We start from the raw sequence: 13,311 nt of genomic DNA on the forward strand, positions 1-13,311 counted from the left end.
ACAAAAGGGATAAGACAAGTAGTTTTTCCTTTGTGTTCATAGCATTCCCGATTGTGTCACCCATAATATTTGCTCCTTTTGCTGACATGGCTGACATATCTGAGATCACCACAAATAGCCCTTGCTCATACTCCATCATTCTGCTCCAATGCAACATTTGGAATCTATTTCTGCTGGACATTATGTTGCACAATGTCCTTCTCCCTTACGTTGCAGGTCACATTTTGGGGGGGGGCTCCATTCCTGCCCTCCCAGGGCAATCAGTTAACACCCCGTTCGCTCCTTGACTGATTAACTGTGTGAAAGTCCTCTGGCCATGAAAGTGCAGTGATTTCTTTACTAATCGCTTACAGGCTCAGGTGGAACTTATTACTGATTTACAGGCTCGTAACCGTTTGTGTAGCAGGCTGAAGCGAAGCGTGGCTGCATGGGCAGGCCCCCGGTAGCCGCATGCACGGCGGGTCCTGCAGGGAAAGCAAATGCTGCTTCTCCGCTTGTGCAAGTCACTATCTTCTGTTTCCCTCGTCCCCGATCGCTTTTCTTCCTTCCACCGAGGAGAAATAGCCTGGAGGGAGCTGCTTGCAGAGCAGCGACTTCTGTGGAGGGCTGAGGGTGGGTGAACAGACGTGCGGGGATGCTCGGCTGAAGGAAGCTGCTCGGAGCTGCTGCCGGGAGGCCGCGGGGATGCTCCGTGTCCCCTGGTTAGAGCTCGTCTCGCGGAGTCAGGAGACGATGACTTAGACCATCCCCGTTGTCTCAGTTTTGACCATCCTGGTAGGAACACCTGGGAGCTGATTTTTAGCTGTATTGAGCACTCTGATCTTCACTGAGATTTATGGGGCCTACCAGGTCTGTTTAAAGGTTCTTATCTTAAACCACTGCCATTAGGTTTTTAGCGTGCCTTAGTGAGCTGAGCTCTTGCGGCTTTTGAAATCTGATAAACTACTTAAAGGCTTCAAATTATCCCCGTTTGAAAACGATTGCTTTCCACTGCATCCACGGGGGCTGCGTAGGCTCCTTCTGCGCAGGCCCTTCCCGTTTTGGGCTGCTCTTTTCTGCTTGCTGGGCATCATTTTTGTGCCCTGGATGTGGCTTTTGGTGCCTTTCTGCCCTTTTCAGGCCAAAGCAAGTGTGCAAAAGGCTGGTCCTTCTGGGACACTCTGGGCTTGGCCTGGGCCATATGGCAAGATGCTGACCTGGCTGAGGACCAGGTTGTGGAGTCCGGCCTGTCCAGCCTTGGTCCACGAGGCCACAGTTTTTCCTAACAGTTTTATGACAACCGTTTCAGAGAAGGGGACCGTGGATCCTTTCTGGAAAAGGACTAAAAATAATTAAAGCACTTAAAATATCCATAGAGTTTCTGCAGCAGTGGCACAGACTTGTGCCTTAAATATTTCCTTTTTGACACTTTGGATGCATTATGCATTTAGCAGAAAGTTATTTCTTTTTTTTTTAAAAAAGAAGTGCTATCTGTATTTTTTGCTCCTTTGTTGCAGGCACACCCAACTTCCTGTTAAAGATTTTGGGTAGGATGCTACAACAGATATGGCACTTTTTTTTTTTTTTTTTTGACTTCACTCTGGAACCGTAATGAAATACTTGACTTACTTAGATGTCAAGTGAATTACAGATCCTGTGAATCACGGGAGCTTAGATATTAATTTCAGTGGAGACAGGCTGTAACCAGAAATAAATATTTTATTTAGATTCTGTTTTCTATCAGAAATTATGGTGTCGAATTTGTCAAAAGCTGCTAATGTGCATGTTTAAACTATGACAGCAAAAATGCATCTTTGAACTTTAATTGCCATTTACTTTGAGATTTGCAATTTCTTCCAAAAATTTGCTTTAGTACTGGAAATGACCTGATTGCCTTAGGGCTGGATGATGCTAAAGAGGTTTATAGTTTACGTAGATGACAGAGATTACAAATAGGACAAGAAAACAAGTCCCAAGGTGTGTCGGTTGGACTTTTTTTCTCAATATGGAGTTGAACCTTTACAGATGGATGTGTAATGAAAGCGAAGGTTGACATCTGAGAACGTTTCAGTAATGAGATGTCCACATTTTCCAGACAAAGCCTTTCCTTGCCGTTGATTATCAGGGGTGTATTTCGTGGCACAGTTTGCCGGGGTTGGGTTCCTTGTGCCTGTCACACATAAGTTTGTATTTACCAGTCAAGCAGTTGCTCTGCTTTCTCGTGAAAAGCTGTTTTTCCAGGACGCAGGATATGAAATAGGCTGTGTACTGAATGGTACGTTCAAGTGCATGATACGTGGCTGCACGCTCTTAGGGCGCCAAGTAAAATATTTCTCTTCTATATATAGTCACCTGAAATCCAGCAGCAGAGGCGCTTCTGAGGCTTGCTCTCAAAACAAGCTTCGTCTGTAGGAAGCATTCTTTCTTCCTAAATATTGCAATTATATTTTAATTTCCACATGGTTTTGCAGGAAGCACTAACTGTTCTCAAGATTAATTCAAAATAAACCGATCCGAAAGGAAAAAAGAAAGAGAATTTTAGATATTGCCATTTTATGAGAAAAAAATTGCACCTTGTTTGAGTTTGCAGCAAAGACTATAACATTCAGGATTTCTTTGCCCGTGTCTTTCCTGTTCTTTATAATTAAGGCAAAGTCTAATTTACATGGCCGTTTTAGTTAGATTTCTTATTTAAAAGGGACTGACTTTTGATCTGGCATAAATGTGTCATGTTTTATTTGGGCCACTAAGATGATAATATAACTGAATTTTGCAAAAGGCAGTGACTAGTCTTTGACCTGACTTTCAAGACACATGGACCTCCTGTGCCTCTGAAGCCTCAGATCATATTATCAGCATTTCTCATATGTTTTGTGATGAATTTCGCAGTGTAATTTTTTGCATATTTATTTTTAGATTATATCAGTTGAGAAAAAGAGGGGAAAAAAGTAAAATGTAGTGCTGGATCTGAGCAAACAGAAAGGTCAGCGGTTAAGTTCTGCCTTATGTATTGTATATGCTGAAATGTCTTTTTAATAAATTAAAACAAAAAATGGAAGAGTAGCTGAAAAGTGTAACATTTGGCCTTGCAACATAGGTCGAAGGTTACTTTTTTTTTTCTCAAAAATGGTTTTGCAAATCTTTTTCAGAGCTGATAGATACACACCTTAGCTGGATACAAAACATTATATGAAAAAGAATGACTGTGTTCTTTGATCCAAGCAATCAAAATGAAAGGTAATTGGTATTTTTCTGCCTTTTCTCCAGCTGTGTGTTTCTCTTAACCTATATTTATTTTTTTTTCCAGTGAAAAAGTCATGCCCCTTTTTATTTGGCTTAGAGGGCTTTAAGTCTTATTTAATCTGTTAATCGTAGCACCGAGCTGTCCCGCAGTAGCTGGGGCTGGTGGAGGGCCGGAGCTGGGGCTGTGCATGCTGGGCCCGCGCGCACGCTTGTCCCCGCGCTGCCGTCACGCTCCCTTGGTGGCACCACCGTTTTCCTGGTGGCTTTTGCCGTCACGCTGGATACTCAGGCTCAAAGCTCAGTGCTCCCTGGCTCGCTCATTTGCAGCCTGGCCCTTTCACGTGTCAAACGGCTCTTGGTGGAGCGGCCACGGCGCGCGCGGGATCCCCGAAGGGCAGGAGGTCCCGTCTCTGCTCCTCGCTGGGGTGCGGAGACGGCACCGACCCCGGTGCCACTACCCAAAACTGGGATAACTCTAGCAAAGCCGTTACCCCAACGTGTTTGTGTGTGTGTTGAACACGAGTGCGTGCGTGCAATCAATTACAAGGAGCTTGACTCAAAGCCAGCTAAAACTGGAGACTGTTTTCTGTCTCTGGACTACTAGTTGGAGCTCGGCGTTTAATATAACCCACTATGAGCCCGCAAGTGAATACGCTCCAGATTTCCATCTGAGAGGATGTGAATTGGAGTCTTAAATGTCTCGGAGGCCTGGAGCCTGAGAGACTGACTCCAGCCCATCAAAGCTGAGTTTCTGGAGGAACGCAGATGCTCCCCCATGATTTGAGTCAGCCTTTGCAGTAAGCTCGCTTGGGGATCTCCAAGCGCTGGGGCTGCTCTAATGCTCAGCAGTATCTAATAAGATAAGCTGAAAGGATTCAGGCTGACATAGACATTTCCCTGGTCTGGATGGTCATTATCAGCTGTATTTCAATATGCTTTATTATTATTTATTTTTCGTGATTTTTGCATATGTCATCGCGGCCCCATTGGATCAGTTCTGTCTCATTAAGCAGGTCAATAACAGTGTGCTCCAAAGCTGCCACATGCCAGGCACCTTAAATAACATTTTATTTATTAATCACATCCTCTCTCTTTGTACTCAGCTCGAAATGAGCTAATAAAGAGAACCAATACTTGAAAGACGCTTCAACCATGCTGCCAAAAAAAGATACATAGGAGTTCAGAATAGAAAGTTGAGCTCATGATCTCAGCTTCCTGTGAAGTTTAGATGTCTCAGTTTGCCGGTCCTGTGCAACCTGCACTTGAGACCCAGTCCCTGAGGTTACACCTGAATGTGGGTTTGTGCACTCCCAAAATCTGGAGCAGGTTCTCCCAAGACGTGTGGTTTCCCTGGGCTCTAATCCAGACGTGCCTCCCATCTAGGAGAAGGAAACCTGCTTTGGGCTGTCTTTATCTGCTAGATTTAGGAGCTCAGGTTGTGGCTTAGGAGCTTTAGTGTCAATCACTGAGCTAGGCATCCTTCTCTCAGAGCTAGTGTTGCCCAATCTAAACAGCACCAAAATCCCGTCCCCACACGGATTTAGGTGAAATTCAGGCTGAACACAGGATATTCAGGGCAGCTGCTAATTAGAAGGTAGCTCCCTTGTCATTCAGACATTTACTAGACACTTAAAACAACTGTTTGATTTGCAGCCCTCGGGAGCTCCAAGGGAGAGCGCCCAGCTCTGCCCTTGAGCATCACCCTGCAGCTCCTCTGCGGGGCTGATGTTTCATGCTGTTCCCCTGCAACATTTTAGCTCTTTTCGAAAGTTATCGGGTTGTCCCCCTATAACCTCAGCCCGCAAACCCCACTGCTGGTCTCCTGCACAGCACACAGGAGGGAAAGTGAAGTTTGCAGGTTGAGGAAGCCCTTTACCGCACTGTCCGACCTGCCCGGCCCCGCGAGCTGACGGCTCTGCAGGCCGCGTACCAGAGCGTTGCTTCGGGCCAGGAAACAACAAAAAAAAGGACCCTTCAAAAGCCTGCAGGTTTAGTCAACCCCGTTTAATCACCTGCAATTTTTTTTCACCTAGTATGTTAATCCTTTCTAGACCAGGATGACTGTTAGCTGTTTCCATACATGGTGGTCGTATTAAATAAAAGCAAACTCATATAGGGTCCTTTTCTGATACACTGGCTGCTCAAGAAGTATGTTGATAAATAAACCAGCCCGCTTGTTTTATAAAGGAAATGACCCTGAGAGTGGGTGCCCACTTCTTTTACCTCACTGCTATTTTTAGTCGAGGCTGCGAAAAATTTCCATTGAAGACCTGCTCCTCTCTCATTTCCTGGGTAGAGCAAACAGGAAACTCTTCGAGCAGAGTCGCGGGCCGGTTTTGCTTGAAAGTAGCCCAATTTCACCTCCCGCTGGCCGCTCGCTTCCACTGCAGAGCAACCCCGCGCCGGAGCCTGCACGAGGGCTCTGCTGGCACCAACGCTGGTGGCAGGACAGGAGGTGAAGGTGGGTGGCTGGAGGTGACAGCACCTCATGCAGTTGCAGTTGCTTTCATAGAGAACCCTTAAGGTTGGAAGGGACCTTCAGAGATTTTCCAATCCAACCCCCCTGCACACACAGGGACGCCTAGAGCATCTTTCATAGTTGTGTTTCATGGTGCCTTCAGAGGAAGATAGAGAGATTCACTTCCATTACCATGCAGGTGTTTTAAGTCCCTCAGCTGGATGTGCTACCATAGCTACTGGCCTGCCTGCTCTTCCCTTATTTTTTTGGCCACCTTTACTTGTTGGGCATCCAGGTGATGTCCAGCAGGTACTAACCAGGCCAAGATCAAGTCCTTGAGGATTATAATCTGTTGCAGGCATACATCGGTTTAGTAATAACACGGAACTTTGCACAAAACACAGACTTTATTTCTTCTGAGATGAATTCTCTTGCATGGAACGGGGAAGGAGGCTTTCAACCTGCTAATTGTGAGCATTAAAAATTAATGCATGTGTTCCCTTCCTCAAGGACAAGAGTTGAGGCACCATTTGATTTAATTGTCAGGAAGTGGTGAAAAATCTGGTTATTACAACTTTTTGCACACTCTCATTAGAAAGGGACCCAAATACTGATTGCCTGAGGATTAATCGGTTTGGAGTGAGGGTATTCTCTGATTTCAATTAGTCTGTGTCTAGCCCTTGAATATCAGAAAGAAGAAATCATACAGTTCTTTCAGTGCATGCCCTTGATATCGGTTTGATCTCATCTTGGCATTAACCTGGCTATGTTGAAGAGAATGAAAATTGCCCACTACTAGCTGAGGACAGACACGTACTTTGTCTTGTGAACAAGTGCTCTTAAATCACACCTAGGAAAAGCATAAGAAAATTCAGGTTTTCTCTGAAGAAAGGTAGCCTCTTCATTACTAAGATGCCCTAACACCCATCTACTTAACACATATATATATATTTTTGAAAGGAGCACTGTTGTTTTATAAAACACAAGATAGTTTATTAAAATGGTTCCTTTAGAACAGCCCATGCTTGAGTGGGTTCATTGGTTTCTATTCAATTTTAACTTGTGGTACACTTAACTGTTACATTTTCAAAAATATTTTTTTTTCAGTAAAAAAAAGTCTTAGTATAATTGTCTGCCTTTTGTGTCACAGGAACATATTCATAAATAATGAGCACTTCCTAAGAAACAGTAATTTGGAAAAATTGTGAGCCCTTTCTCAATTTTATATGTGTCTGACACATGCCTCCTCCCTGTCTTTCACTGTAAATTCATTTGAGGTGAAAGACATAGTGTTTTTGCAAAAGGAAATCCAAAAAATGCCATTGAACTCAAGGCTAAAGGCAAAGAAATGTGCCCACAACTGCAAGAACAGTGACAGGGCTCCAGATGAATCTGGAACTGCATCCAAAAACTGGCCTGTGCCCATACCTTTGGGAGAAGACGTGGAGTGACTTTGCTACCCATTTAGATCTGGGTCTTAACTGTTAGACAGTGTTGTCTTCAGTTTTAAGGCATATTTATCAAAGTAGACAGTTTCCAAAGTGTGCACAGCCTTGGTGAATACACCACGCATGAGACGGAACCGCGAACACGCGGTTTGGGTGAGAACACGAGAACCTCAGGTCTCCCGTGGCAGGGGTCCTAGTGAAAGCCCAGCCTAGAGAGGGGTGGTCCAGGAGGAGCCCAGACTCTGCTTCAGCACGGAGGCGTCCGGAGGAGCACGGCTGCTGTGTGTAACATCACACCGTGCTGGGAGAAGGAGCTTCGGGGGCTTCTCCTGGGCTTTGCTTGGGAGAGGAGAAGGCTGGAGAGGAGCATGGAAGTTCCTTGTGTTGTCTTGCCGCGATCTGCACACAAACTAGAGCACAAATGTAGAACAAAGAGACTTCAGGGGAGATTTTTTTTTTCCAAGCAAACAAACCCAAACCACTTTACCCTGCATCGCAATCTGTGCTTTTTCAGCACTACCCCGTGTCCCCTCCAAATCTTTGCCTTTTCTTTTCAAAAATATTCTTATTTCTGCTTAGTAAAGGTGTTGAAATGCTCAGATACCCGTGGACTCCTCTTCTACTTGGATAAAGGAAACGTGTGCGGGAGAGGGAAAGTTTTGTTCTATGTAAGGGCTGCAGCATGGACTGGTCACCTGATTCCATGTGTGGATAAACTTTTTACGGTATTTGAAGCATGCTGAACACAGTGTAGAATCTCTCTCTCCTCTCCTTATTTTCCCTTAAAAAATATGCAGTCTGACTAGTTAGAAAGTTTAAAGTTGTAATCAGGACTGTGTTATGAATAGCACAGGGATTTTTTCGAGTTAATGGTCAACTGCCCAGGACTGCGTTTGCTGCTCGTGTTTTTCAAGGTGCTCTAACATTTCTTTCTCTTTCTTTACTTCACAGTTAATGAAATTATCAGGAAGGAATTTTCGGGACTGCCTGCCAGAAACCAGACATAGAGGCAGAGATTTGCGAGACAACTTGTGCCGAATCCTTCCATAACTGACCTCTTAGATCCTTCCAGTGTCCCTGCAACCTCCTGCTTCCTTAACTGTTCATCTCAAGGCACCAATTCAATGCAAGGAACAATGTATTGGCATCAAGCTGACAGCCTTGACTAAGCAACTCGCCACCTCTCTCTGTAAACATCGAAAAGGACACCCTTCCTTTAGTCCAAAGATCGTATTGTTCTCATATAACAGAGCATCTGTCTGAGGAAACTCTTCGAGCCTGCTGCAAAATATCTATCTATGTATCAATATATCTTAGTAATAAGGGAGAAGTAAGACGTCACTCCTGAACACGGCACAAAGCAAGGGAGGTTATTCATGAGCGCTTATTTGGGTGGGGTGGGAAATGAGAGAAGAAAGAGTAATATATTCCATAAAAGAGTAAAAACAGTTTGCAGTTTGCTAACAATGACTTGCCCTCCAGGTCTTGAAGCCCTCTTGAAAAATGTTATCGTTGTAGGAAACTGAGGCAACCCAGGCTTGCTCGGCCTTTGGCCAACCTGGGGTCCAAACCCATGTTCTCTGCCTGAGCACTGTGATTAGTATTTCAAGCAGTAGCCATCAGTTGGATCCAGGAGTTTTATTTTTCTGGACAGGAGTTTGAAGGAGAAGGATATTCAAAGAGAACTAATTAAAAGAAAAATTCAGCCATTCAAACATTGTTCCCAAGATAAAATAAACCCTGATAAAGTAGAGATTAATATATATAGGACTCTCAGTAACCTAAGCACTGTTATGCCTATCCAAAGATTTTTATGATTGATCCTTATTCATATTAAGGCAGTACATGAACATGTCTTAGATGTTTTATCTCTAATGAATTGTTGCTGTTTCTTTCCATACAGAACCTGCTGTTGGCTTGTATCTTGTCTCATTTAGCAGCTGTGACATTTATCCACACCAGCTGCAGAGGAAAATAAGTGCATCTCGCAGAAGCCATATCTTATAAACAAACACATGCACCTACTTATACTTCTTCAGCTTTGCAAAGCCACCAGCAATTTCTGGAAAGATTAAATCTCCATGTGATTAATGTGTTAGTTATGTTTTGCTTCAGGTTTTTGCATATGCTGTACTGATACCTGCTTATCACAGTAAGAGGTTACCTGTGCCATTTGCAGGTGTGCTCCTCGTGCATTTGTCACACTTCTTGGCGTGCCCTTGCTACCACCGTGTGATAAGAAGACATCCTGAGTGCGTAATCAATGTACAGTAAGAGATAGCCATAATACTGTAGGAAATAGCTACTAATCGTCATCTTTGTTTTTGTAAATGAGGAACGCTCATATTATTTTGGGTGCAGAGCTAGAGGTCGAGTCCAGAAAACACAGTTCTTGGTTGTTTCAGAGTAAACTTTGCTGAATACCAACATGTCCCCATGCTCACAACAGTAATTAGGGGAGGGGAATAGAACAGGTCAGCAGAGCATCTGTATAAGTGGTTCCCCAAAACTGCAAAACAAGTAATTGCATAAACCTTTAGAGTATATGCTAGGTTCAACAAAATCGTTCTCAGGCATAGTGAGAAAAATATACTGCCACAAAAAGTTAGCACTTAACCTATGCAAGTCCGTGTTTTAGAGCAAGATACTACAGCATCATGCTGCTCAGAATATCTCACCTAGATCTCTCTCATAATCTTGGTTTTGTAATCTGAATTTTCTTGCTTTTCCCACAAAAGTACTGCTAGGAACGCAGGCGCTGCTGGAGTAATACGGAGACGGGGCACGCACCATGCACCACGTCGCAAAATTAAAATCTTTTGTCACAAAATGTATCCCATTTCAGCAGCACTAAAAAAGCTCTGGTTGTGGATGCTTCGTTCTGGGGCTCGTGCTGTGAGCTGCACGTGGTGCATCAGCATGAGTATAAATATATCCAAACCTCAGCCTTTTACCTGCAGAAGTGAGTGGCCTTTTTTCCTCCTGAGTTATACATGAACAAAACTGAAGCTTGGATTCGTCGAAATGGCTTCTGCACCGTGAAGTTATTGGGTGTTAAACAGCACTTGGACTGCTCACACGCCTCCGACAAGCTACCTTCAGTTATCTGCCATCCACCGTGGAGTTTTTAATGCAGTCTGAAATACTGGACAATTTTGAAAAATTCTTAAGGGTGAAACGTGTCTATCAGAAGTTCTTTATTGCGACTGAGCAAAACAACCGCCCAAATTTGTCTCCCAGTTTCTCAGGATTCAAACTTGGAACTATTGAGAATGGCCACTTAGTTTTCCCTGCTTTAGTTTTCCCCACTTTCAAATTGCAAATTAACTGACAGGAGCTTCCCTCTTGCTGGGTTTTAAATAGGATACCAAAGAAGAACATCAACTCATTTGTAAATCTGTAGACAACCTGACAAAAATATTGCTGTTTATTTGGTGATGGATAGCAACTGGATTTCAGCATCTCTGTTTACGCAGATGGATGTCTCATCTCTAATGGGATGACAGCAGGTACCCAGTAGCGACCTGCAATGGGCAGTTTCCCTATGGATGTTCCTCATGGGGAACCCGATTATGGTTGGGTTTTTTTTGGTGTGTGTGTTTTTTTTTTTTTCCTGCCACTGACCCCTGCTGATCATTTGAGCATCCTACATCATTTTCCCCTTTCTCTGAAGCATGGCCGTGTAAAGCAGACAGGGAAATCACAATCTCAGAGTGATTTGAGCCTTCAAAGGGGTCCGGGCAGGCAAGTCCCTGAGCCCCTGCCAGGCTCTGCAGAAGCCGCTTTGCAGGATGCACCTATAAAACACGCTCCCTTTAGCAGAAAGATAAGATTTCCACGACTTTTTTTGCTCCTTTTAGCAGAACGATAAGATTTCCACGACTTTTTTTGCTCCTTTTAGCAGAAAGATAAGATTTCCACGACTTCTACATGCTCTTGCAGATGCTTTGCTGTAGAGAGAGGGGAAGAGGATTTTTTTTAAAAAAGTGCTACAAATTGTGCCGTTGTTCTTGCATTAGCTGTATTTCTTCCTAATTTTTAAGGCATAGCTGTTAAGCATGTGTGTTCGTGTAGGTGCATATATAAGTATATAAAAATATAACATTATATATATGTAATATATACTGTTGTATTTTCCATATATAATATATACACACACACCCACATGTATATCCATAGCGTTCTGGATGAAGGTGATTATGGAGTATATACACACACGCAGTTACGATCCTGGGTCATGATCTGGAATTGGCTCCGCTCCGGCCGATCCGTGCAGCCAGCGCCTGGATCGAGGGTTCATAAGATGTATATAATATAGACTACATTTTAGTGGTTTTATTTACAGCTTCATGAGGTCAGGCTGTGCTACTCTAGCTGCTTCTACCTGCAACCATTAGATTAAAAAATACAGCTTTAACCAACTTCATATTTATTTCTGAGAAGGAGAAAAGGAGTATCCTCAGACATAGTGCTACACGTTGCTGCCTCTTTTTAAAAATAAAGCAGATATAGATAGGTTAAAATCATCTAGCCACGCTGAAGCACTTCAAAATATGCAGTACTAAATTATTTCCTGTTCTCGCTGAGCAGTGTTTTTCCAGTATTAATATTTTGTTACATAATGCGACTTGCTGTCTTTCTGTAGGAGCCTTAGATTAACCTTGGAAGAGTTAATAGCGTTTTGTGAGTAATTTGTTCTCACTTTCTCTGGAAGATAGCCATATTTGCACATGAGGAAGTTCTGTCTTTCCTCAGTTATCTGAATGTTTCACCACAGTGCCTTCCTGCCATTGTACCAAAGGCCTCCAAAGATGTTGTCTGCAGGGTGAACGACTCTAATGCATTTTTCCATCAAAGTGGCACCACGCTGAGTTCATCTCGCTCTTCTGGTGTTTGTGCGTGTGTGCGGGGGTTTTATTTCCATTTTTCCATCCAAGCTTTCACTGCAGATACAGGATGAGCTTCTATAAACTTCTGCATCAAATATATCAATACGTAGCGTTAAAAAAAATCATCATTCATGATATGTAAACAGTCTGAGAGTGGAATGGGAGCTGACAGATAGCAGGAAGTTGTCAGTTATGAGTGTTTTGTCAGTTATGAGTGTTGGAAGTAAGTTTGCCAGGAGAGTAATTGCTCGTAAAGATACTTGCAATGAAATACGAAGTGCCGTTTTTGTTTTTCTCCATGAGAATGGGCAAAATGTAAGACCTGAACAACAGCAATGGAATGAAAGCGTCTAACGTATGTGTTTTTATTGGTAGAAAGAATGTAGAAGAGCCATGGTTTTTGCACTTGCTTTATTTGTATCCATGTAAATATGTATCACTTCCATTCTTCTTGTAGGAATACAGCATTTTCTGAATGTAGAATATTTTCAAAACAGCACTATGTTATTCTCTATTGTATAAAATGCTGCTGCTTGATAATATATCTAAAACAGTTCTCAAAATAGCTAGCATGTTTTTTAAAGTATATTTTGTAATCCATATCTTTGCAGAAAAGTGTCTGTGCTTTTTGTCTGACCAAATATGCAACATCTTTTGGATTAAGAATAGTATTTATAAAGGATCAATTTTCATTTTTTTTTCTGAGTATATTAATTTTCTATGCAATTGTTGTTGAATTTTTATTGTCCTAAAAAAAGATATTTTTTTCTAAACCCTTCAAAGACAGCTTTAAACACTTTAGAAATATTTTTCTAAATAGTTCAATCTGACCTTTTTTCCTAAATTGCTTTCTAAATTTCTACTTAATAGAGAACAATTATCTGCCAGATGGAATTCAAGAAAACAACTGTCTTTTAATTTCAAATCTTAAATTGAATCATAGCTTATCATAAATTTTGCACCATTTCAGATCATCTGATATCTCAGTTTATGTGCCACCCTGTACATTATTTATATGACATATTCCTATGCAATATGAAGAAATGCCTATGTTTGGTTTAGACTGAAGGAACTGCAAATTCTCCAGAATCAACTGCTTGTTCTCCTGTTTACATTGCTGTAATTTCTTGTGTGTAAATGTAAGGCATCTCTCTGCCATCAAACATGGACAGTTATAATTCTTTATTCATCTCAATTCTGATCGAGTGATCCACCCCTTTGAGTGTTTGACATAAAAATGACATCCCTCTTCTTTCATGTCTGCTGTTTTATAGCTGCAGTGGTAACAGCTGAG

At 42.5% G+C, this 13,311-nt stretch overlaps 1 protein-coding gene across 1 annotated transcript in view; it reads left to right on the top strand.

Moving 5' to 3' along the window:
- NFATC2 (nuclear factor of activated T cells 2) overlaps positions 1–9,210 on the top strand; it is a 75,453-nt gene extending 66,243 nt beyond the window's left edge. The window contains exon 10 of the mRNA XM_088528425.1: positions 8,080–9,210. Coding sequence (XP_088384551.1) covers positions 8,080–8,135 — 56 coding nt within the window. The 3' untranslated portion in view covers positions 8,136–9,210. The remainder of the gene's footprint in view (positions 1–8,079) is intronic.
- The last annotated feature ends 4,101 nt before the right edge of the window (positions 9,211–13,311 follow it).

The sequence above is a fragment of the Tinamus guttatus genome, unplaced genomic scaffold, assembly GCF_059628265.1.
Source record: "Tinamus guttatus ecotype Peru unplaced genomic scaffold, ASM5962826v1 Tinamus_guttatus_pri_ptg000027l, whole genome shotgun sequence".
Lineage (NCBI taxonomy): Eukaryota > Metazoa > Chordata > Aves > Tinamiformes > Tinamidae > Tinamus > Tinamus guttatus.